At 36.4% G+C, this 22,024-nt stretch overlaps 3 protein-coding genes across 3 annotated transcripts in view; 2 read left to right on the forward strand and 1 right to left on the reverse strand.

Annotated features, from left to right (window-relative positions):
- Positions 1-422: 422 nt before the first annotated feature.
- On the reverse strand, positions 423-1,632 carry LOC132554153 (uncharacterized). Its single transcript, XM_060218455.1, has 2 exons — positions 1,411-1,632; positions 423-1,328 (listed from the first exon to the last, which is right to left on the reverse strand). Exons 1-2 carry the CDS (start codon positions 1,630-1,632, stop codon positions 423-425), a joined length of 1,128 nt encoding a protein of 375 aa, XP_060074438.1.
- Positions 1,633-8,452: 6,820 nt separating this feature from the next.
- Positions 8,453-11,878, forward strand: LOC132554207 (RE1-silencing transcription factor-like). Its single transcript, XM_060218514.1, has 2 exons — positions 8,453-8,486; positions 10,800-11,878. The coding sequence occupies exon 2, from the start codon at positions 10,804-10,806 to the stop codon at positions 11,458-11,460; it is 657 nt and encodes a 218-aa protein (XP_060074497.1). The 5' UTR covers positions 8,453-8,486; positions 10,800-10,803; the 3' UTR covers positions 11,461-11,878.
- Positions 11,879-18,744: 6,866 nt separating this feature from the next.
- The window catches only part of LOC132554186 (mediator of RNA polymerase II transcription subunit 25-like), a 38,888-nt gene continuing 35,608 nt past the window's right edge, over positions 18,745-22,024 (forward strand). Inside the window, exons 1-3 of the mRNA XM_060218486.1 lie at positions 18,745-19,042; positions 20,572-20,617; positions 20,934-21,058. Coding sequence (XP_060074469.1) covers positions 18,924-19,042; positions 20,572-20,617; positions 20,934-21,058 — 290 coding nt within the window. The 5' untranslated portion in view covers positions 18,745-18,923. The remainder of the gene's footprint in view (positions 19,043-20,571; positions 20,618-20,933; positions 21,059-22,024) is intronic.

Below are 22,024 nucleotides of genomic sequence, written 5' to 3' on the forward strand. Positions count from 1 at the left end.
CATATTATACTTAACATTTACTATTTGGCTCCATTTCTATACTGATTTAGCAACTGTGACTTGACCCGATGGTGATGAGGTCATGATAGTATTGACGTCACGATTCTTAATTAAGATTGACCAGAACACATGTGGGTATATAATACAAATCGATCAAGAAAAATAGGAAACTCTTGACCGGATAAAGAATTAAAATAAACACACATCACAGAAAGTCCCAGGCCAGGACCGTAACTGTTAATACTCCTATTTGTTCTTGATTTCAGCTCCAAGTAAGTCATCTGATTCAGAATATAAGTCTACTGACCGAGGTGATTGTTTCTACCACTTGTAACTGATAACTTTAAGTATTTGATGTTGATGTCATCATTACACCGTATACACCAGTCTGACGTCACTGGTGTTATAACTGTTTACAAACGTTACAGTAGCATGACGTGTACAGTACCGTCCATACATCCGATCCACACGTTCCCAAACTTGTCCACACTCACAGCTGTAGGTTTAACCACTCCATGTTTCTGATCCAGAAGGCACTTGGCTTGTTTCTCATCGCTCGGTAGGACGTACACCTGGTTGTTTCTGTAGTCTGGTATAAATAGTCTGTCGTACTCGTCACACGACATCTTACGTAGGAAGATATCGCGAGCTGTTCGACCGTTGTCCAGTTCACCGGTCCATCTTTGTTTTACCGTATTATATGACTCGTCTGTTATGATTATTTCCCTACTTCCCCAGTCACCTACCACCACGCCCAGGCGTCCTGATGACAAACTGGTTATATTAAATGATCTATCCTTCCAACAGTAAAACGTCCTTACAATCGTACCTGACTGATTCAGTACCACTATGTCTAGTGTCGCGATACAAACTAACACCTCGCCTATCTTGTTACTGATGTCCCTTGCTTGATGTGGACTGGTGTCGGCAAATGTTGTCACTTGTTTGTTGTGTAGTGATAATTTATACACGAATGTACTACATGGATTGCTAGTAATAAGTACGTCTGTTGTCCCTATCATGGCGATTGTGTACGGACGGAAGTTCAGTTCCACTTCCTCTGTGACCACGCCATCCATGTCGACCAGGACCAGACCTTTGTGTTCGTGTATTGATAACCACGCATGGCTGTCGTCCACTGGACATATACCGAATACTGCCTTTTGTTGAGTAACAGTAAACCTTGAGAGTCGTTGAACGTGGTTACTGTCGATTTTGATCTTCTCATAATAATTCAGGAGGCGTAATACACCAAACATGTCCTTCAACAGATCGCGGTCAATACTTCCGTCAGCAAAGCTTGACTCTTTTTGTGAAACATTTCCCGCCTTTAAGTCATAAAGAGGCAGATTTGACCTCAGTAACCTTTCTGTTTCAAACACGGATACACTTGATATATTCGTAACTTGCGTTTTTTTCAAGAAGACGCGTCAGTTCTTCAGTCTTCTTCTCGAAATGTTGACAAATTTTATTACACTGGGCCAGCAGTTCTTTCTCCAAGGTCGACAACTCTGCCAGCATTTTATCTGCGATATCATCTAATTCGGCCTTAAGTTTAATCCTCCTAAAGTACACCTCTTGTCGCGTTCTTCTAATATTGACAACTTTATCTTTCTTAGCACGATGTAGCATTGACGTCTTGTCCTTGAAATGTGCTATTTTTATTTGTTGTTTTTTCAATATAAGTTCGTCTTCCAAATGCTTCCAATCGTAGTGTTTATGTGATTGTGAAAGACACATCAAACAAAACAACATGTCACAATCACAACAGTACACGTCACATAGTTTACCGGGATGTAGTTTTTACATACCTCCAGGACAGGTTTGGCATTCTGACGGTTGGCCTTCCCTATCGACACGACGTCATCGTTTTTAGTTTTCTTCCCTCGTGTATGGAATTAATTACATCGGTCACAGAAAGCCTCCTGACAGTCATTACAGAACCAGTTTACATTGTCTTTAATGTCACACAATGAACAAGAGTAAGTAACGTGTTCCTGTGCCGGCCATAATGATCTGGAACTCGCCATAATGTCCACTGTTTATTGTGATGTACTTTACTCTTGAACGGGAAGTGTCGTCATTTAGTATCTCTTACAGGTACATCACGTGATAAGTGACGACCTATGGAAGTTTACCAATCATCATCTGCATATCTATGTGCATACATGTGTATCAGGTGACATGTGATGGCCGGGCCGAACTGATAACAATGAACTTTTTATTGGTCAGGAGGCGTTTTATTTATACACAAAGTATTTGTGTATTAGAATGTTGCAATTCTTGGTTTATAGCGAATAAACAAAAGGACCGCTGGGTGGGTTCTCACGGCATTATTTTGTCCCATAATAGAATTTATTACTTGAAAAAATGGCCGTCATATTGGATTTTTTGATGGCCAGCACCTTTTTCTGAAAAAGTGACTTACAAAGAATCACCAACTGAACGATTATGCCAAAAAATCATCTTTAGCTGCTTCACTATCACGTCTACATCGGAATCAGTCTCGGCTCCCCAGAATTTTATATCAATGGGCCGCTTATGTCTACATGGGAATCAGTCTCGGCTCCCCAGAATTTTATATCAATGGGCCGCTTTTGTCTACATCGGAATCAGTCTCGGCTCCTCAGAATTTTATATCAATGGGCCGCTTATGTCTACATGGGAATCAGTCTCGGCTCCTCAGAATTTTATATCAATGGGCCGCTTATGTCTACATGGGAATCAGTCTCGGCTCCTCAGAAGTTTATATCAATGGGCCGCTTATGTCTACATCGGAATCAGTCTCGGCTCGTCAGAATTTTACGTCAATGGGCCGCTTATGTCTACATGGGAATCAGTCTCGGCTCCTCAGAATTTTATATCAATGGGCCGCTTATGTCTACATCGGAATCAGTCTCGGCTTATCGATAAGGTTCCAATGACGAATGATAACAATTGTTTTCGATAGGATTTGGGTCCTACTACGTGCCCGATTTCCAGTCATGAAATCCTAATTTTGTGCCAATTCAAACATAAAATTCCCAATAATTATCGGTAGCTTAAAAGTATTTGATATCTTCAGATTAAATGTCAGCTCTAGGTTCAGATGGTTGTAGTTTTACTTCAACAATGTATATCAGTCACAAAGGAGAGAAATAAACATGTTAGTTATGATTAAACTCAAATATCATTGTGTTTTGTTATTTTTCAGCTTATTGTAGATTTTGTAGCACTTTATAAAGCTGGATGTATTTGATACCCGTTAGTTTGCTTGTTGGTTCCGTTGTTGCATACCTTGTTCTCATTTGAGAATGTGACATTACTTACTTAGATTGACCAAGGTATACATGGCGGGTGTCTTCGCTTACTCTTCCGGAACACCTGATCTTATTCTCCCTGTACTTCATTGTTCATATTTGCCCTAGTTTTATGGCATTTGAGTTTGAATTATGATTATCTTTTCATGTTGTTTTTTTTTTCAAAAAAACCATGAGCCATTATATGCATAAATTGAAAGGAGCCATTTTTCACAAGGTGTAACGCAGGTTTCTAAAACCAAACCTCTGGTCTGAAAATGACACAAATGATAGTATCAAGGTACAAAAGTACAGAAAATATAGCGGAACCAACACGTCCTTTTCGAGTCCGGAACGTTTTATTACTACTGTATTTTCACACTTGCTTTTTCTATAAAATAAACATTCGTTGAGTCAGTATAAATTTAGAATCGGATACACTACAGTCAAATACTCGTAATTAATCCAACTACTTTATACAGCTGTTTCGTTCTTCTAGGACTCGTCAGTGATGTAACATCATACAGCTGTTTCGTTCTTCTAGGACTCGTCAGTGATGTAACATCATACAGCTGTTTCGTTCTTCTAGGACTCGTCAGTGATGTAACATCATACAGCTGTTTCGTTCTTCTAGGACTCGTCAGTGATGCTACGTCATACAGCTGTTTCGTTCTTCTAGGACTCGTCAGTGATGTAACATCATACAGCTGTTTCGTTCTTCTAGGACTTGTCAGTGATGCTACATCATACAGCTGTTTCGTTCTTCTAGGACTCGTCAGTGATGCTAAGAGCCTGAAGTTTGGAACAAACGAAGTGACTGAGAAATATCAGAATGCACCGAAAGAGAAGTCAAAATATGAACTGGGAGATAAAAGCGCCGCGTAGTTCAACGAATTTCGTAAAATACACATATCAGATAATTTTAAAACAAATGTACGGGTATTCTGAAAAAAAAAGGTTTCTTCAGCCTGTGGAACCACAACGTCCACCAGCAGTATCTTGTGGAGCGTGCGCAACTCGTGCACGATAACGACATTATTTTGTATTGGTTTCTGTTTTAATGAAATTTCATTCCGTAACTCATCTGATATACATGTTGCTAAAACAATTCTACCGCCTGGAAAATCATATCATATCGACAAATTAAATTTCAATGAGCAAAGTTGTTTATAATGAGAAGTATATATTTGAAAATAAAATAGCGGTACGGAATTTTATTAACGACAACGTTTTATCATGCCAAAAATTATAACTAATAAATTCTTTCTACAAAATACTGATTCAATTTACAATAGTTTTCCCTGAAAACGCCGATTACTCTCTATCATGATAAATAGATGGCATTGTTTTACTACATATTCGAAAAACATTCCTGGTGCAACTGACTCAATCAGCACAAAGTGAAAAATGTAAAGCGCTCCAACTGGGAACCATGTTATGAAAAAATTTGGCCGGGTTGTCTTTTTTATGTCTAGTAATCTCATTGGAGATATTATATTCCTTACATCGAAATTATATGACAAATTCTAAGGCCTCTCTCGTTTGATTGCGAAGTAGTTTGTATAGCATGGATGCTTATGTAGAGCTGGAATTGACGGGTGAATATCCAGAATATACAACAGGAGGCGGCGAAATTTTGTGGTTTCATATTACAGACGTATTGTATCAGTATGTTTATTGGGGTGCCAATTAGAGACGAGAGTGTTATTCTACCGGACAAGGACATGTCTACCAAACTATTTATAGATAAATTTCTGAATTCTTCAGGCCATAACTTAAACAATACTTGGCCAATCTCGTTCACCAAACACTCATTTGAAAGATAGAACTCTTAAAAGTGACGTAATAGTTACTAAGATCTTTGGGCTCTAAGATATATATATGTTTAAAAATGTGTAAAATTTTCCCTTCTCAAGAGTAACACCTCTTATCACTATAATACATATATAAGGACAATGGGTCTGGAATTCGTGTCAAGTCCCTGTGGTTGATTATACAACACCTAGTGATAACGATAGAGCTACAAAGACAGAAAACCCAGCCCACCAGTAACCGCCCAAACCAGTTGACAGATCAACTGGCTCCAAGCTGGAATGCGTACTGCATTGTCCTATGCGACCTGCTTATTGCTGCTTATTTTTATTCGTGGTGACCTTTGGATCGCTCAGGTTACTCAGCAACCCTTGTCTGAAACTATCTCGAACTTTCGTTATCGTATAACTGAGTTTGGGTAGAGTAAGATATTTCATTCTCATACTTGGATATATCTGTCTATCATCTACAAAGAGCAAAAGAATTATGTAAAATATCCGTGTACAGAGTCGCCTTTATCATGATTATCATTGCCGTGACTGTTGTCAGTATGTATACATGCTAGGTGGTTTAATACAAATTTGGTTATCGCGTCCCTCTAATCACAGTTTTCTGGGCATTTCATTAGAGAACAGACTTTGTATCATTCTAACTGAAGAATCTTATCATCACGATGCTAAGATTAGGAACCACGAAATCAAAAATTGATACCAGCACGTTGGTTAAAGATATCTCACCAGACTGTACGCATTGTAAAACAGAAGAGACGCGATGAGATTAGAATTGTTCTATGTTACAATAGATTCCGGACCAGGGAGCTCTCATTGCCGAATTCAAAACATAAAAATCCAATATACATCCATCAGCCAGGTTTTAACGTCACGTGAAAATGAAAGACTAATATATAGACTGCCCGTTGGATTTATAAGAAAGGTCGACTATTTAGATAAAATGTTAACGGTAATCAGGAAGATCAAAGGGAGACAACTCCCAAACATCAGAAACTTACACAACACTATTAACAACGGGTAGTATTCACAGCATACCCAGGAAGACTGTGCCAGAGAGGATTACTACTGATTCTTTCATTCATTGGTGTATACTGACACCTCATGCATTATGTGGTGTTTTTTTTTTATGTTTTTGTAGAGTATTGCTTTTCATAAACTGTTTAATTGAATTGCGATCTTTAACTCAGTTAAATTAATTTTATTTGATTAAATCTACATCCATTATGTATCAGGGATAGGTAACGTATATTGAACGTATGTAAATCACATATCCTACATCGGAACCCGATTGCTACAAATATCACCATGTTTCAGCTTTGAAGCGAAAATGTTGCACTGTAGTTTGTTAATTCAAATCTGAACACCTCTCGATAGGTTGCTTTTATGTGTTGCAATGAATTTTGATTGAAACAACATTATACACACAAATGACTTTAAACCACAGAAACGATTTCATGAAACCCATATGAGAAAAATACCAAGGGTTGGAAGATGGGCGTGTCTTTGTTGTAAAAATGAAAGTACATTTATTCAACGCGGACTGGATTGGTTAGACTGCAGGTGATCGGAACATCGAAAAATGCAGATTTAGGTAGTCACTTTTCAGTTTCTATCATCGCAACACAGTAAAATGTTAAAATGGATTGTTTTTTATTCAGTGCTATGTATTTAGCCAGTAAGCATTGCTTAATCCCAGTGTGAGCTTTTGTAACGATTATACGTAATTCATAGAAAATATAAAACACATACTGAAGGCGTCATCTAACACTGTAATACGGGTTATCTGTCTTATGACATTTAACGTACAGCGGAACACTAACGAAGACTTACTTAGCTTCCCCTATAAAAGATCAGACCTGTGTAATGTATACTGTCTGGAGGGTTCTTTTAGTATAAGGTGAGGGGTGCAGGGTTTATAGTATGGAGATACCTTGATTTTTACAATGTTAACCTATTTATTCTGAAGTGCACATCTGAAAACCCTCATTAAAATACTGGGAACATGATTGTCATTTTTAGCTTTCTGGGAAATATTATTTACATTCCTCACAAACACAAACATGTATCATGTTCAATATTTGTAGAGAACTATTGTACATATATGATAGTATTTTTTAAATGTTTACATTATAATGTAACGGTAGCAAAATGGTAAGCTCTCCGCTCACGACTCCAAAGATCCCTGGATAGAATGTCCCTATTGCCATCGTATTTCTGATTAAACTATACGTACCTATCAGTACCCACACGTGTTTTTTTAAGTTCTATTTTACAAAGTTAAAAGGTTTTTATTACCAAATAAGTAAATTAGACTACACGTGTACACGTGATATCGGATCTTTCACGATACTAACTTGTATATCCAATCATGAAGAAAAAGAACCATTGTTTAACTACATGGCGATCCGAAATTTTACTGGTAAATTCAATGTTGAGAGCAGAGCACTTGGTCCAATTTTTTTTTCAATATTACGGTATCATCGCAAGCTTGTACCAATTCTCGAGGATAGTGTTCAGGTAACATCTGATCACACGGAGTTATGTTCGGTTGCCTAAAAGTTAGTACATGTGTGCGCTGAGTGTCAAAATTACATCAGAAACTGGGGAAAGCCCCTATGTTCAGTACATATTATGTCAGGTAACAACATTGACTATTTGTAAAATTAACACATGTCACATGTCCAAGAAGTATTTTCTCATAATTGGTATTTGGATTTGATTAATTGAAATTGTCTTCCGAATTGATCGAAATAGAAAAGTCTTTCAAAGACTTTTCTATTTCGATCAATTCGGGGAGTTTTTTTTTTTTTTTTTCAATTTTACCGTTGGTCACATTTAGGTTGAACCTCTTGGTCCTTATTCTGTTGGCATTCATATGTTCATGAATGCTATCTGAAAGCAGTTCAGTATATAAGAAATAGTTCCTGCATGAATCCATCACCTGTTCATGTTTGGGATAAAATAATTTCACATTCTGTAAAGGACAGTAATTCGCCGAATGGTCTTGTTTTATTCTTGACCAATACTTAACATTGTATATAAACAGAGAATATATCTTCTAGTAATGTCTCATCGCCATAAAAACCGTTTGATATCTTGGTTAATGTCCCTGTGGTTGTTTGTTCGAGTTCGCTCGATACACGAACATAACTGACAAATGGTTTCACAAAATCACTTGAGTTTGAGAATGAGAGAGAAATATAAGTAAAATTGCTCAGAAAATGAAAAGTAATTCGCGTCTTCGAGACACTAAACCGATCAAAGGTACGTAAAACGAGCCGTGCAGGAGAGACACAGTCGCTAGTCACGTGTTATATACCACAAGGGCGAGCAGGCACAAAAGTGGGCGGATCCAGACAGTACGCAGAACAGCTCTAGACAACAGGTACGTACAATTTGTGTAACAGTCGAATTTTCATGGTTTTGATGCTAACACGAAAAGTTGGCACATATTTACATGGTTTAAGTAAAGCAACTATGATAGCTTTCTGGGTAACGAGATATATAGAGGTCTGACGGAGTTGCGGCACGCCTGTTAGTGTAGCCAGGACATAGACTTGCCGTGGCAGAGGCCTACAGCTATATCTCGGCGATGTTGTAGCGGCGCGGTGTGAACTTTACACATGTGTGAACTGAATAGTTTTCAGGTCACTGGTCCACTGAATGTGTGTGGGTACTTAAGTCTTACTGATGGCAAAGGTGAAGAGAGTCGATCTTTCAAACCAGTCACAATTTATTTATTTTTGGGACTGTGGAGTTGATTAGTGAGTTGTATTCAGAATATGTATATATATATACAACAATAAATAATTATCTACATTGTATATAAAAACTAACAATAATTCGGCAGTCGTCTTCTTGTAAGTTTCTCAACAACATTCGTTCGTTTGTGAAAATTGGTATATAAATAAAAGACTCTAAATTTAAAAAAAAAAACATAAATTTTGCCTGTGTTGGTATATTTGTTGAATCACTTGCCAAAGCGTATTAACTTAAGGTATATAGCCCCTTGTCGTTAGTGTTGTCTTCTCGCGAAGGAGAGTTCCTTTTTTTCATCTTGACAAACAACTCTTGATGGTCCTTCTATTTGGTATCTGTTTTTTCTCTTAATCTTTATGTTTATGGGTCATTCATTGGAATATACATTCAGTATGGAAGGGATGACATGCATATTGTCTACCTTCTTTATATATAGTCACAACTATAGCCCGATATTGACAGCAGATTTTGTCTATCGTGTACAATAATACAATGGTTGGCTTTTTCTAAAGAAAGGTGAATTTTAGCCTCCGATTCCAAATCGTCCTACGTCCGTGGTCCGCTGTCCGTCCATCCTTAAACAATTTTTGCTATCGCCATTTCTTGAAACGTAATGGATGGGTCGTTCTCATATTTTACATGTCGGTTCCTAGCTGTACATTTTGGGACAGATCGACAGATTCGTTGACAAAATGATAAAAAAATATTTTCATCTTCTGGCCTGTTTATAGATTCATTTGATGGAGACACATTTCTCTAAAACTATCACATAAAGACATTCATTGATAATGTGCATTTCGTTTTTAATAACATAACTAATCTTACAGATTCGTTTACATAACAAATATTATAGACTCGTCTTCAGTTACATCACAGATCTTACTGACTCGTTTTCAGTTACATCACAGATCTTACTGACTCGTTTTCAGTTACATCACAAATCTTACAGACTCGTTTTCAATAGCACAACTAATCTTACATCCTCGTTTTCAGTTTAATGAAAAATCTTACATCCTCGTTTTCAGTTTAATGAAAAATCTTACATCCTCGTTTTCAGTTTAATGAAAAATCTTACATCCTCGTTTTCAGTTTAATGAAAAATCTTACATCCTCGTTTTCAGTTTAATGAAAAATCTTACATCCTCGTTTTCAGTTTAATGAAAAATCTTACATCCTCGTTTTCAGTTTAATGAAAAATCTTACATCCTCGTTTTCAGTTTAATGAAAAATCTTACATCCTCGTTTTCAGTTTAATGAAAAATCTTACATCCTCGTTTTCAGTTTAATGAAAAATCTTACATCCTCGTTTTCAGTTTAATGAAAAATCTTACATCCTCGTTTTCAGTTTAATGAAAAATCTTACATCCTCGTTTTCAGTTTAATGAAAAATCTTACATCCTCGTTTTCAGTTTAATGAAAAATCTTACATCCTCGTTTTCAATAACATTACTTATCTTACAGACTCGTTTTCAGTTTTATTACAAATCCTACAGACTCGTTTTCAGTTTTATTACAAATCTTACAGACTCGTTTTCAGTTTTATTACAAATCTTACAGACTCGTTTTCAATAACGTTACAAATCTTACAGGATGTTCACTGTCTTGGAATATTAATTATTAGTACCTAGTCGGTTTAGATTGACGTCATCAATGCAGTATAGGTTAAGCTCCAGCTGATTTTTTCTATGAAAATAATTATAACTCCTAAAAGTTCCTCGTTACATCCACTAACATAATTATAAAGTTTATAATTCAAAACCACAAAAGAATATGTGTTTTAAATCCTTTTACACATAATAGAACATTGGTGGGGATTATGCCTTAAAGATAATAAAGTATATACATTTGCCACAGCTACATCCGTCCATTTGGCGATACTTTAAACTTTATTAAATATTTATGCGAGGAAATTAACGTGATGTTTTATCGTTAATTTCAGTGAAATGGGAAAGAACAGGACAATACCAAAGAAGGTGGGCAATCGATGTCCGATGTGTGCAGCGAGATTCGAAGATAAGGATGTTTGGTCGAAGCATCTTGTAGACTGTGGCAACAGACAAATGATATTGAAGAAGTTTGAGTGCCCTGGCTGTGATTATGCTGCCGTGAAAAAGTGTGATTTAGACAGACATCAAAAACGGTCTGGACATAGTGAACCTCAAGGAACGTCAGACAGTGAGGAAGACTGGGAGGAACACGACCAGGGTTACATTCTCAGCCCCCAGTCTGTGAAACAAGAACCGGAATGGAGTGTCACATTCAGTCAAGAAGAAGTTGATTTGAACGAGGACATAATTGGTAGCAGTAATAGCGCGGTGCCTTGCTCGACATCAGAGGCGCTCGATTCAACGATAAATAGCAGTCATGATACAACTAGCAGGAAACGGACGTCTTCGACGTTACCTATAGCAACTAAAGCAAAAATAGCTAAAACAAGCGGCGACATGACCACGACTGAGAGAAATGGGATTACTTTAGTGGATGCTGTTACACAGACGGAGGCACCGATCAAAAGTAAGATGAGGCGGAAGACTGTTACTTATCACGAGGGAGCTAAAACCATTGAGGAGATTGTTGAGGAACACTGGACGGAATATTAGCATCGTGAAATAGGTGGGAAATATTCCCAGTAATACCCGACAGAAATCTATAGCAATTATATTACTCTAAAAACTATGGATTTTGCTTCAGATGAATGAATGAATGTTTTTTGACACGTGATATTGAATCATAGTGGCTTTCCGTGATATAGAATTGGAATTTCATTTTTTGCATTTTTTTTTCAATTATTCAATATCGATACAGATATTTGATATCTTCTTAAGGAAAAGTAAACATATTTTCATCGGTACTGCTATTTGACCATTTGTTATATATTGCTCGAGGCCGGTGATATATTGCTGACGTCTTGAAATCAACGTTCTGTAATAATTTTCATCTATGATGTCACATGACAATGTACCGTACATTATAACTTTTTCGTGAAAACATGCCTTGCTGATTCCAGAGAAGAACAAACACAACGCATTAGATTATGAAATGACGTCACACAGTCACATGTTGTATTGTAAAATTAAGCCTGTTTCATTTGTCCACGAGTTTGCTTTCTGGATATCAACATTCCTGCATCCCCAACCTATGGTGTTTACTTATCACAAGAAGTCCCTGATTCTACAGAATATAAATCGATAAAGATAGATAATACATGTAAGTGTTAAAGATTGAACAGGACATTTTTGTTTTCCAAGCTGTGATAGCATACCTTGCAAATGTTGTCGTCTGCAACATTTTTTTTCTTTTAACTTCCGCTGCCTGACAATGAACATCTCAACAAGAGGGTGTCCACTGTGAGAACAGAACTGCTTCATGGCCAAGTACTTGATGCCATGGTTACTGAAGCTCATAAGAAACATTTCATGATAACTTAAAAATGGCTTTCACCCATTTCGAAGCCAACCGGTAGACGCCCGCAGAACTCAGTAGAGACGTTATTCCTCCGCGTAGCTTTAGTGTTGGAAAAGATGGAGTCAATATTTGGCCCCTACATAGATTTCTATTATTTTTTCGCCATATGTAGATACATGAAAATAACCTACAACCGCAGAAATGATAAGTCATTATAACTATAGTCATACTGGACCTCCTTGTATAATACCAGGTTGAGTGACAAATGTACCCTAACATAATGACAAATACTTGCTACATGAGAATATTTTAAATGAAAATATTTATACCAGCCTAAAGTACATAAAATGTCCGTTAATTTGATACCACATATGTCATATTGGCATAAAAATTAAGCATATTGATAACTTTGATTTTAAAAATGCAAAATTTTCACAAAATATGGAAAATATTAAAGTTTGTCAAGTTCATTTTGTATAGTTGCAATCTCAGTCTATATTTCATACTTCTTTAAAAACTTTTTACGTATATATCCTGTCTATTGAATAAATTTTAAGTGATTTCAAAACCGGTAAAATACATTTTTAGCAGTTTAAACATGCTTATTGCATAATTTGCCATAATCATGAAGATTAAATTTTCGTTTTTTTTGTGCCAAATACTGCTATATTTTCCAGTTTTGTGTAGTACCAAACTACCACTAATCTCTGCTGAGAAATTATTTTATGATGGCAATTCACATAAAAGATGTGTCATATGTGGAAAAGAGGGCACTGGGCTATGCACTATACCCCAGCGTGCCAGGACAAACTTGATATTTTTCCATTTTCTATGGTGTCCCCCTGAAGCTCGTGTTTGCAATAACCATGTAATTGGTGACTTTCTGAATCATTCTTTGCCACTAGATCTGCAAACAAGGGAACCGTTAGCTCTTCATCTTCAAGAAAGAGCTAATCAGGCTATCAATGACCTTCTTGAACTAAGCCATTTCCTTTCTGCTGGTACTCCAACCAACATAGGCATAGATGTAGACCATCTCAGAAATGAACAATTCAAAGCATGGACTGGTTACACACTTGAACAAATGTAGCAAATCCATAGAATTTGCTCCTCACACATCAATAGAGGATCATGTTCCTCTACATTCCATGCTTTGTTTCTTTTCAGGGTTAAACTGAAGACCAAATATTTCATGGTCTCAACTTGGTGTCTTGTGTGGTCTGACAAAAAAAAAGAAAAGAAAACAGTATGTGTCTCACACATTTCATAGTGTCTTAAAAGCCTTGAGCCAGATCATTGTGCCCCGTTTCCTTGGTCCAAGACACATTACCCGCGAGGACGCTAAGTGCCACAACACTGCCTTTACAAGATGTTTCAACGGGGACAAAGTAACTGTAATCCTTGATGGTACCTATATTTATGTCCAAAAAAGTGCTGATCACCCCCTTCAAAGATCCTCATACTGTGGGCAAAAGAAGCACAACTATGTTAAATTCATGAGCATTGTCTTTCCAGATGGTTATGTAATAGACACCATTGGGCTTTTTTATGGCAATGAAAATTATGCAAATATCGACAAAATTCTCGGAACAGATGAGAACCTGACCTTGTGGCTCAGTGAAGATGACAATGTGATTGTTGACCGGAGAACTGGTTAAAGTAGCTACTGCTTCCTTGAATGCTGTACGTGGACCAATTTATGTGTCCGCGCCAGAGAGGGACTTGAGGGACCGTTGCCTTGCTGAGCGAATGCAATTCCGTTTGGCTCTGCCTAACACCTTGGCCTCAAGTGTTGCAGATGAACCTGACCTTTCTAGGCGCAACAAGGTCAGCTGGGTGAAACTTTTTGTCTGTTCAATAGAGTTTCCAGTACTGGAAATGGAATATTTAGAAACAGTAACTTGCGGATCATACCAGTTAAAAGTAGCACCCAGGTATATTGCTGAGCACCTGACTCCTGCTGGAGACTTTGAAGTTTGGGTCTATCAGCATGATGAAAATCTTCTCCGATGCCAAATCCATTCAAGGCACAAATCACAGTCGAAATAAAATGTTTGGATTGCGTTTGACTGAAATGATCAAGATGACCCTGTCAAAAATTACTACTGTGTCTGTCTGTCCAGCAGGCAAGCGGACCATTGGAATGTGTGCACATGTTGCATGCATTTTGTATTTCTTGAGCCATGTTCAGTATCAAGATCAAACTAACCCAGTTCATGCAACACTCACGTTCAAACAAGCAATCACTTGAGCAGTTCTTCTGTACTAAAACGCAATGTAATGTGCTGCAAACTGCAACTGTTTTATTTTCTCAAAGTGCCACAAATTATGGATCGGAACTGACAAAGGCAAAACCCGTCAATATTATTGTACATAATCTATCTAATAAGGTCACTTTATTGGCCTTCACCAAAAGATTTGTATAAAGCTGCTAACTAAATCTTCAAATTGTGAAACTTGCACAAAAATGTCTTTATTTTAACAAATTTCATTTGTATGACCTTGAACAGAGGTCAAGTTCAGCAATGTTAACCAAAGTGATACAAATTGACATGAACAACCACCTTGTCAAATAGCAAGACCTACAGACTTTTGGTTATTAAGCTATCACTATTTAACGAAAATGAAAAAAATCAGTGTTTCTTGGTTTTTTTTATAAGAAAATGTGTAAAATGACAAATTAACCGGGTTTCATTTTTTTCCAAGAATGCTCCCTTTCAAAGATGTCTGTGGCCAACTTTCAAGCAAGTATGAAAAATAGAATGGTTTCGGAAGTATGAAAATTGAAGTGTCCAAAACAGTACTTTTCTCAAATAGTGTGATATGTGGTATCAAAATGTTGGTTGGTACAATGTGCACACATTAATGACATAATTTTATTGAACTTGCCTTATAACAATGTACTAGAAGGAATTACAAAACAACTACTTAAACATCCACCAAGGTGTTAGTCAAGGAGCTCCCATTTTATAAGCAATAAATTCCGAGACTAACTTTTCCGTATTTATGCTTCTGATACCCATATCTGTTTATGGTTATCATATTTTGAAATTCCAAGTGGTGCCCGATGCTAATGTTAAATTCCCATATATGTTGACCCCACCTTTTCATAATTTCTAAAATATATAGACAAATTCAAATGTTACATTTTATTTATGTTTTGATTTTGAATGCGTAGCATAATCGTACTTTGACTGAGTAATACTATTTGATAAGCCTCTAATTTTAAAAAATGTTGAACTATAACTTTGAACGCAATCCATTAGACTTACACAAGTTCAAGCCCTGCAGACATCAATTTGTTAAAAATGTGGGGTTTTTTTAAGCGTCTTTACAGACATGAAATATATGTATTGAATCTTGCTTTTGTCGATTTCATGGGGCTATGAACCGACAAATGCAACATGAGGTTTTATGTTTTAAGGGATATTCCACACACGTTAGGATTTAATAAGATGTTTTGATGAAAATACCGCTTACATTTCCGGAACACATGGTCCACTTTTATGTAATATTCTTGTGGTCCACTCATAATGGCCCCCGTATACCTGTATAAATCTATCCTGTTTGTTCATATACTTTACTCTGTTTTTTTCCGTGTTGCTGTTTGAATAATGGCTCTATTGACATACGATGCATCGCGTAACCCGGTTGAAACGATTCAGATGGCCTGGAATCATTCCACTATTCACGAACGCACTTGTACCGGATGTTCGACCTGATACGTAAAGGTCAAAATGCACAGTTTCGGAATATCCTGTAAAGTATAAACCAATTGGCCGATCGACAGCTTTTGATTGACAGCGCGGTTTAGCCAATCAGATCGCGGGTAATATTCGCCTCTTTGTTTACATTTCGCTACTCTGACGTTCTCCGACAATGGTGATACTTTGCTGCTGGGGAACTTGCAACACCGATTTCGCTACCCCGAGCGATTATAGGGAGGTGTTGTGTTCATACCGTTTCCCAAATTTCAGATGAAGCATGAGAAGTGCAAATCTTGGCTCCGATTGTGCGGACGGCCTAAGTATCAACTTAACGAGGAGATCCTGTGGTGTCCTTCTAAAGGAAAGCATTTTTTATTTATGTCTACTCAAAAGTGCGTAAATATTCACAGACTCACGTGTACAATATTGCAATGAACATCAGTATTTGTTTTTCACTCAAAATTTTGCTAGCATAAGTTTTATAATCCTCTCTCATGTGCTAATAAGTCGCATGTTAATGTGTGTATTTATAAACAAGCTTGATTTCGGATTGACCATTTTCGGATATTTATTGACTGAATGGAAATGAAATTATCTGGACATGTTTCTGCTCTTTTACAAAGTTTTACTTTGTGAATGGTCTGTGATAAAATGAATGTTTACTGTTATGGTTAAACAGTTGAAATAAAATCTTAAAGTCTTCCAATAAGGTATTAATATTCTTGATGAAAAAAAACCCATTAACATGATATAAATAAAAAAAACCCCAAAAATTTAAGAATTTAATGCCAGTTTAGAAAGTAACCATTATATCAGTGATGTATCTTGGTGGCCATTTTATAAAGACTTTATATGACTGTAAAAGCAAACTTGTTTTGTTTGTTTCTTTGGGGTTTACCACTTCCTTCCCACTTGAAACAGAGGTGAAAGAAATTGCTGCTGCCGTGATTCAAACCCACCCAGCCCTCTGCACCCTTCTGGTCGTGGAGCCTATGCTCTACCAACTGAGCTAACCCTGCATGGCGACTGTTTTTATTTTTATTTCATTAATTCTGCTCCATAGAAAACAATCACACCACTTGAACTTTGTTTTGTTTTTTCTTTTATCTTTTTAATTATTAGCAAAAATGTAAAGAGGAAAAAAACATAAACAGATTCAACATTGTGTGGTGTTTAAAGGGTATCTTCAGCGAAAAATCTTTTTTTATATATGAAAATATAGGTTACTGTGACCACTTTACAAGAAATAAAATTTTTCAAAGATGAACCATAAAAGCGACATTGACTGTTAAAATGGCAAAATTATCGATTTCACGGAAACAGTTGAGTAAAAATCTGAAAACCTAATAAGTGACCAGTGACGTCACAGTATACCAAAAGAGACTGAAATCGACTCGATTTAACATGGCGAGTATAGGGAAATGAAAGTACGTGACTACTTAAATGGACTGTTTTAAGTCATTCAAGGAGGAAAGGGGCTAAAAAATATATATACATAATTATAGGTTATTAAATTCCCTAACGACCGGTATATTTCTTTATTTAATTATTGCACTGCTACCACATATAAAATTAGTTTAAAAAGTAAAAAACCGCCTCAGAAATACTCGTCTGAAAAACGGATCGTAGTAATGTGGCGACTTACTGGGTCCTGGCAATATGCGTCAAATGAAAAAGACAGTTTTTACTCCTTCAATAACGGAAAGGGCTTTAATTCATAGATACAAATTTAGTATTTTGAATTCCCTATTGATTGGTATATATATTGAATAAATGCAGTGATTTGCCATGTTAACCTTATTTGAAAAGGAAAACCTCATAAATATTCGACTGAAAACGGGTATATCCCCAAATTTTTCCGCTGACTGGGGAAAACATGGCCACTAATTTCAACTGTATCATCGTCTCTTGTTTGGAAGGACGCTCGTTGAAAGTATGACCCAGACACGAAACCGTTTGCTTTTAGTTTTTTCTTCAACGACACGTTAGAAGTATAATTAAGTCCGATATCATTGGGAATGACGTTCAATGCTGACGACACTTTGTTTGTCGAAGATGGTAAGAGTAGCCTCCCTTTATTTTCGGTAGGCGTGGTTATCTTTGCGTTGTTGATCGGCCAATTAACTAAAACTAAGATACCATCCATTTCACTCATACTTTATAGCACAGTGCTCCCGGAAATATGTGAGTGGCTCGATCCTACATTTCAAGCCGAAATTCTAAAAACTAATGATATTTCCGATTGAGCATCGCTTCGGACAGGCACGACTGAACCCCTTCAAACTGCACGTGCCAAATATACCGCAGTCCAGCTCGGTCCTGATCTGTTCCTGGCGTTGTTTGTTGTTTTTATCAGATTGAACCGACCCAATCGCTTCAACCGCTAATGCGAACGCGCCCATATATATCATCAACGTCAACTCTTTGAATGGATATCTTACAACATTATGAGAAAATTTAGACCCCTGACATAGTATGCCATTGTCGTATGATGTGATGGGTATTTCGAACGGTCATATGTTTCATAAGTCTTTAAAATAAACATGGGGATTTCCAGCGCTACAAAGCGGTCAGGGCTTTCTTGGATCACTATTTTAGTACAACCCTTTTCAATTGCGACAGACTTTTTCTATAACCATAAAAACCAATATTTGCATATGATTAGTATGAAGACAAATTATTTTGAATTTATATTCATTCGACCGTATCAGTGATATTAACTCTTGTGAGAACGGCAAGTTTTACGAACTATTTCTTATAAAATTATTACGCCGCGGTACAAGGCGGACTAACATAACATCTGCTCCTTGCAATGTTCCAACTTCCTGTAAGGTATTGTGGCAGAACGGGAACCCCAACATATGGGGAAAAATGAACTAAAATCGGTTCATGAGAACTTATTCGTTCAGTTCATTAGCAGATAAGTAAAAAAGACATTCTATCGAAACGTCATGGTTGTTGGGTCGGATGACAGGCCGACAGCTGATGTCGTTTTCGTGGTTGAGGGAACTGCAAATCTTGGTGGATACATCGACGCGTTGAAAGAACATTACATCGTCCCTACCTTGGAGTAAGGCCTCAACTTATCATGTTATTTAATCGTGTCCTCAGTAATATTACATCTGTATTATTGGCATTCATTTTATTAATTTGATAAGAAGAATTCTGTCTCGTTTCTGTTCTTGAATGACAGGGGAAGGTGTAGCCTGTTACACTGTGCAATACAGTTCAGGCATCTGCACCATAACGATTTTATCATATTGCGTTGTCTCGCCAGTGTAGGAGGAGACCTGGTATTTGTATTATTACTGGGGAGGGCCAGTCCCCTACCATGTGATGCAGGGCCTTATAAAGCATCGAAATGAACTCCATCTTACTTCATTCATTTTTTTTCCAGACTAACAGAAATTTCAGTTTATCTAAAAATATTCTACGTTAAGATTTTTTCTTCAGTATCGGCTGCTGTCTAGCATGTGCTGCAACAATATTTAGAAACTTTAAGTTTTTCAATGTGTGTTACATATGTTCTAGATATTTCGAAAGTGATTAGAATTTAAAATAACTTTGATCAGACAAGATAATTGCTTTAAATGGGCTTTAGTTACTGTCATTTACAAGTTCACCAAAACAATGTTGACATATCTACTATGATGCTGTCGAGGGAACAACTAGCATCAGTTTGGATGTTGGAAGGAAATTCACAAAATAAAACAATGGTGTCATCAATGTGGAGGCAATCCAGAAGATTTTATACCCTGCTAACTGTGTTGCTTAAGATTAAAATGGTTTGGAGTTGCCCTTGAATTCACTTATCACTACACTCATAGTATTTGCACATTAGCTATCATTGCTATTGAGGCACCAGTCTGTTCAAAACTTAATTTAGTTTACTGATTGTTTTTTGTCTCGTCCAAAATAAAGTGAAACTACAGTGTTATTTTTCTAGTGGTGGGACTGTCATCCTCAACTTTTCACTTTAAAGGTTTAATTATTGTTCATGTCCGATTATGTTTATTTTTATATACATAAAACATGAAATAAAATTTTCTTGTATCTTGCTTGATGTAGTATCCATATATATATATTAAATGGTGAACAGATATATATATATATAAAACTATATATGTAGAGTTTTTGGACACATTCCAGTATTTATTGGGTGGAAGAGCTTTTTTGAACAAACAATGGGTCCCATTCACAATTGAAACTATTTTATGTTTAAGCCAAATTCAAATTATTTGCATTTTACGCTTGAAATTTTCTAATTCACCATTTTTCGTCACAAAATGAGGTAAAATTGTCCCATACCGAACCAGTGGAAAAAAGGTGTGTATGGTAATGCAAAAGTAATGCACAAGTCTTTCATCAAGGCGACACAGGTTCAATTTCAAGATTTGATGAGGAAATGTATGGGGTCACAACTCACCTGCCCAACTACGTTAGCTTTCCCTTGGTAATCTGGTTTCCTTCCACAGTAAGACTACCTGTGCTGCCTCCTGGGCCAGTAATAAGTTGACAAAACTTGTTTGTAATTGTTGTAAATTAAGTTTATATAAAATAAATAGAGCAGTTCATTGATTTGTTGTGTTTTATTGACAGAGTTTTTAATGGAGGTCCCCCTGATCCAACAGACTATGGACATGATGTAAGTAGCTCCACATATAGTTTAACAAGCGTCAATGCTATCAACAATACTTTTGTATTTTCTACCAAATATTTACAGGACTGGAGCATATGCCTGCATTAATTTGGAAAAATTGAGTAATTCAAGATATATGAATAATATTTTCTTCATTTTAGGAAATAAAATTTTAAACCATGAAAATTTGAGCTCCATGAAAATATATCATTTGGCAGTACAAATATGACTTTTCCAATTGTCTGCATATGTTTAAAGATAAGCTGGCAGATGTCATTTATGTATTAAATTATAAATGATAGAATTTTACTTTAAATTACAGTATAGTTGCACCCTGTACAATTTGGTCACATTTTACTCTGCGGACATTCTGCCGGACTCAGCAGCTCGTTGTTCAAATCTGACCACGAACATCCATGAGTTCCTGACATGGCTTGATAACATTCCGTACGTACAAACAAGACTTGGATGTAGACAAACATTCATAGATATTACACTGAAGAATTTAGGAATTTTCTGGTTTCATGAGATCACGTCTTTTCCCTTGGTCAAAGGAAACAATAAACTTGCTACAAGGAATATATCATTGATCTCCCAAACAAAGACATTTCATAATTCTGATACAAACCAGAGATATTTTAAAATGATATATCTCTACAAAATGTAAATCACTTACAATTTGTGTAGGATTTATTTTTGCATTAATACACAAGGAAAGTCTATCACAAATTCAAATCCCTCATGATTACTTCTGCAGAAATAATTCTTGATATCTGAATGTCTCCCTAGCAATAAGAATTAACATTAAACTGCTAAGATATTTTGATATGAACAAAAACTTGCAGCAATCTCCTCCTCGTTGATGGATTTAGCAATTCTCTCAACTTTACAAAGGGTTCACAATTACTTATGAACTAAACAGCAACAAACAAACGGTGAAGAAAATGTTGAGTATTTCTGAGCTTGGTGCGGTGTCCTAGTTAGATTGTATTCATAAACCATTGATTTTGTAGCTATAATTGCGCACCTACCTCTTGTGTCTGTCTTCCTCTGCCATCTTGAAAAGACCATTCCTTAACTGGTACACGACAGTGAATACATACAGTATTTGATTCTGATACATCGTATTTCATATTTTTGAAATTCAGTGCTGGCTGATTTAGTATTTAAGCTATGGGTATCGTCTCTTCAAGGATAGAAATTAAGAAATTTCCTTAATTATTTTCATGAATTCCATTCAAACTATGCAATAAGAATCCAATTTATTGGGAAAGGGCCCCATTTATAAAATATGATGTGCAATGTCTATTGGGTCTTTGATTTGAATTTTATGCAGTTGGTGCTTTACAAGTCAATATATTAGCATACAAAAATTTTTTTTTTTTCATACAACAATGTTATATATGTGAGGTG

Source organism: Ylistrum balloti, unplaced genomic scaffold, assembly GCF_031769215.1.
Source record: "Ylistrum balloti isolate Yb309-2 unplaced genomic scaffold, AGI_CSIRO_Ybal_v1 Utg370386, whole genome shotgun sequence".
Classification (NCBI taxonomy): Eukaryota; Metazoa; Mollusca; class Bivalvia; order Pectinida; family Pectinidae; genus Ylistrum; species Ylistrum balloti.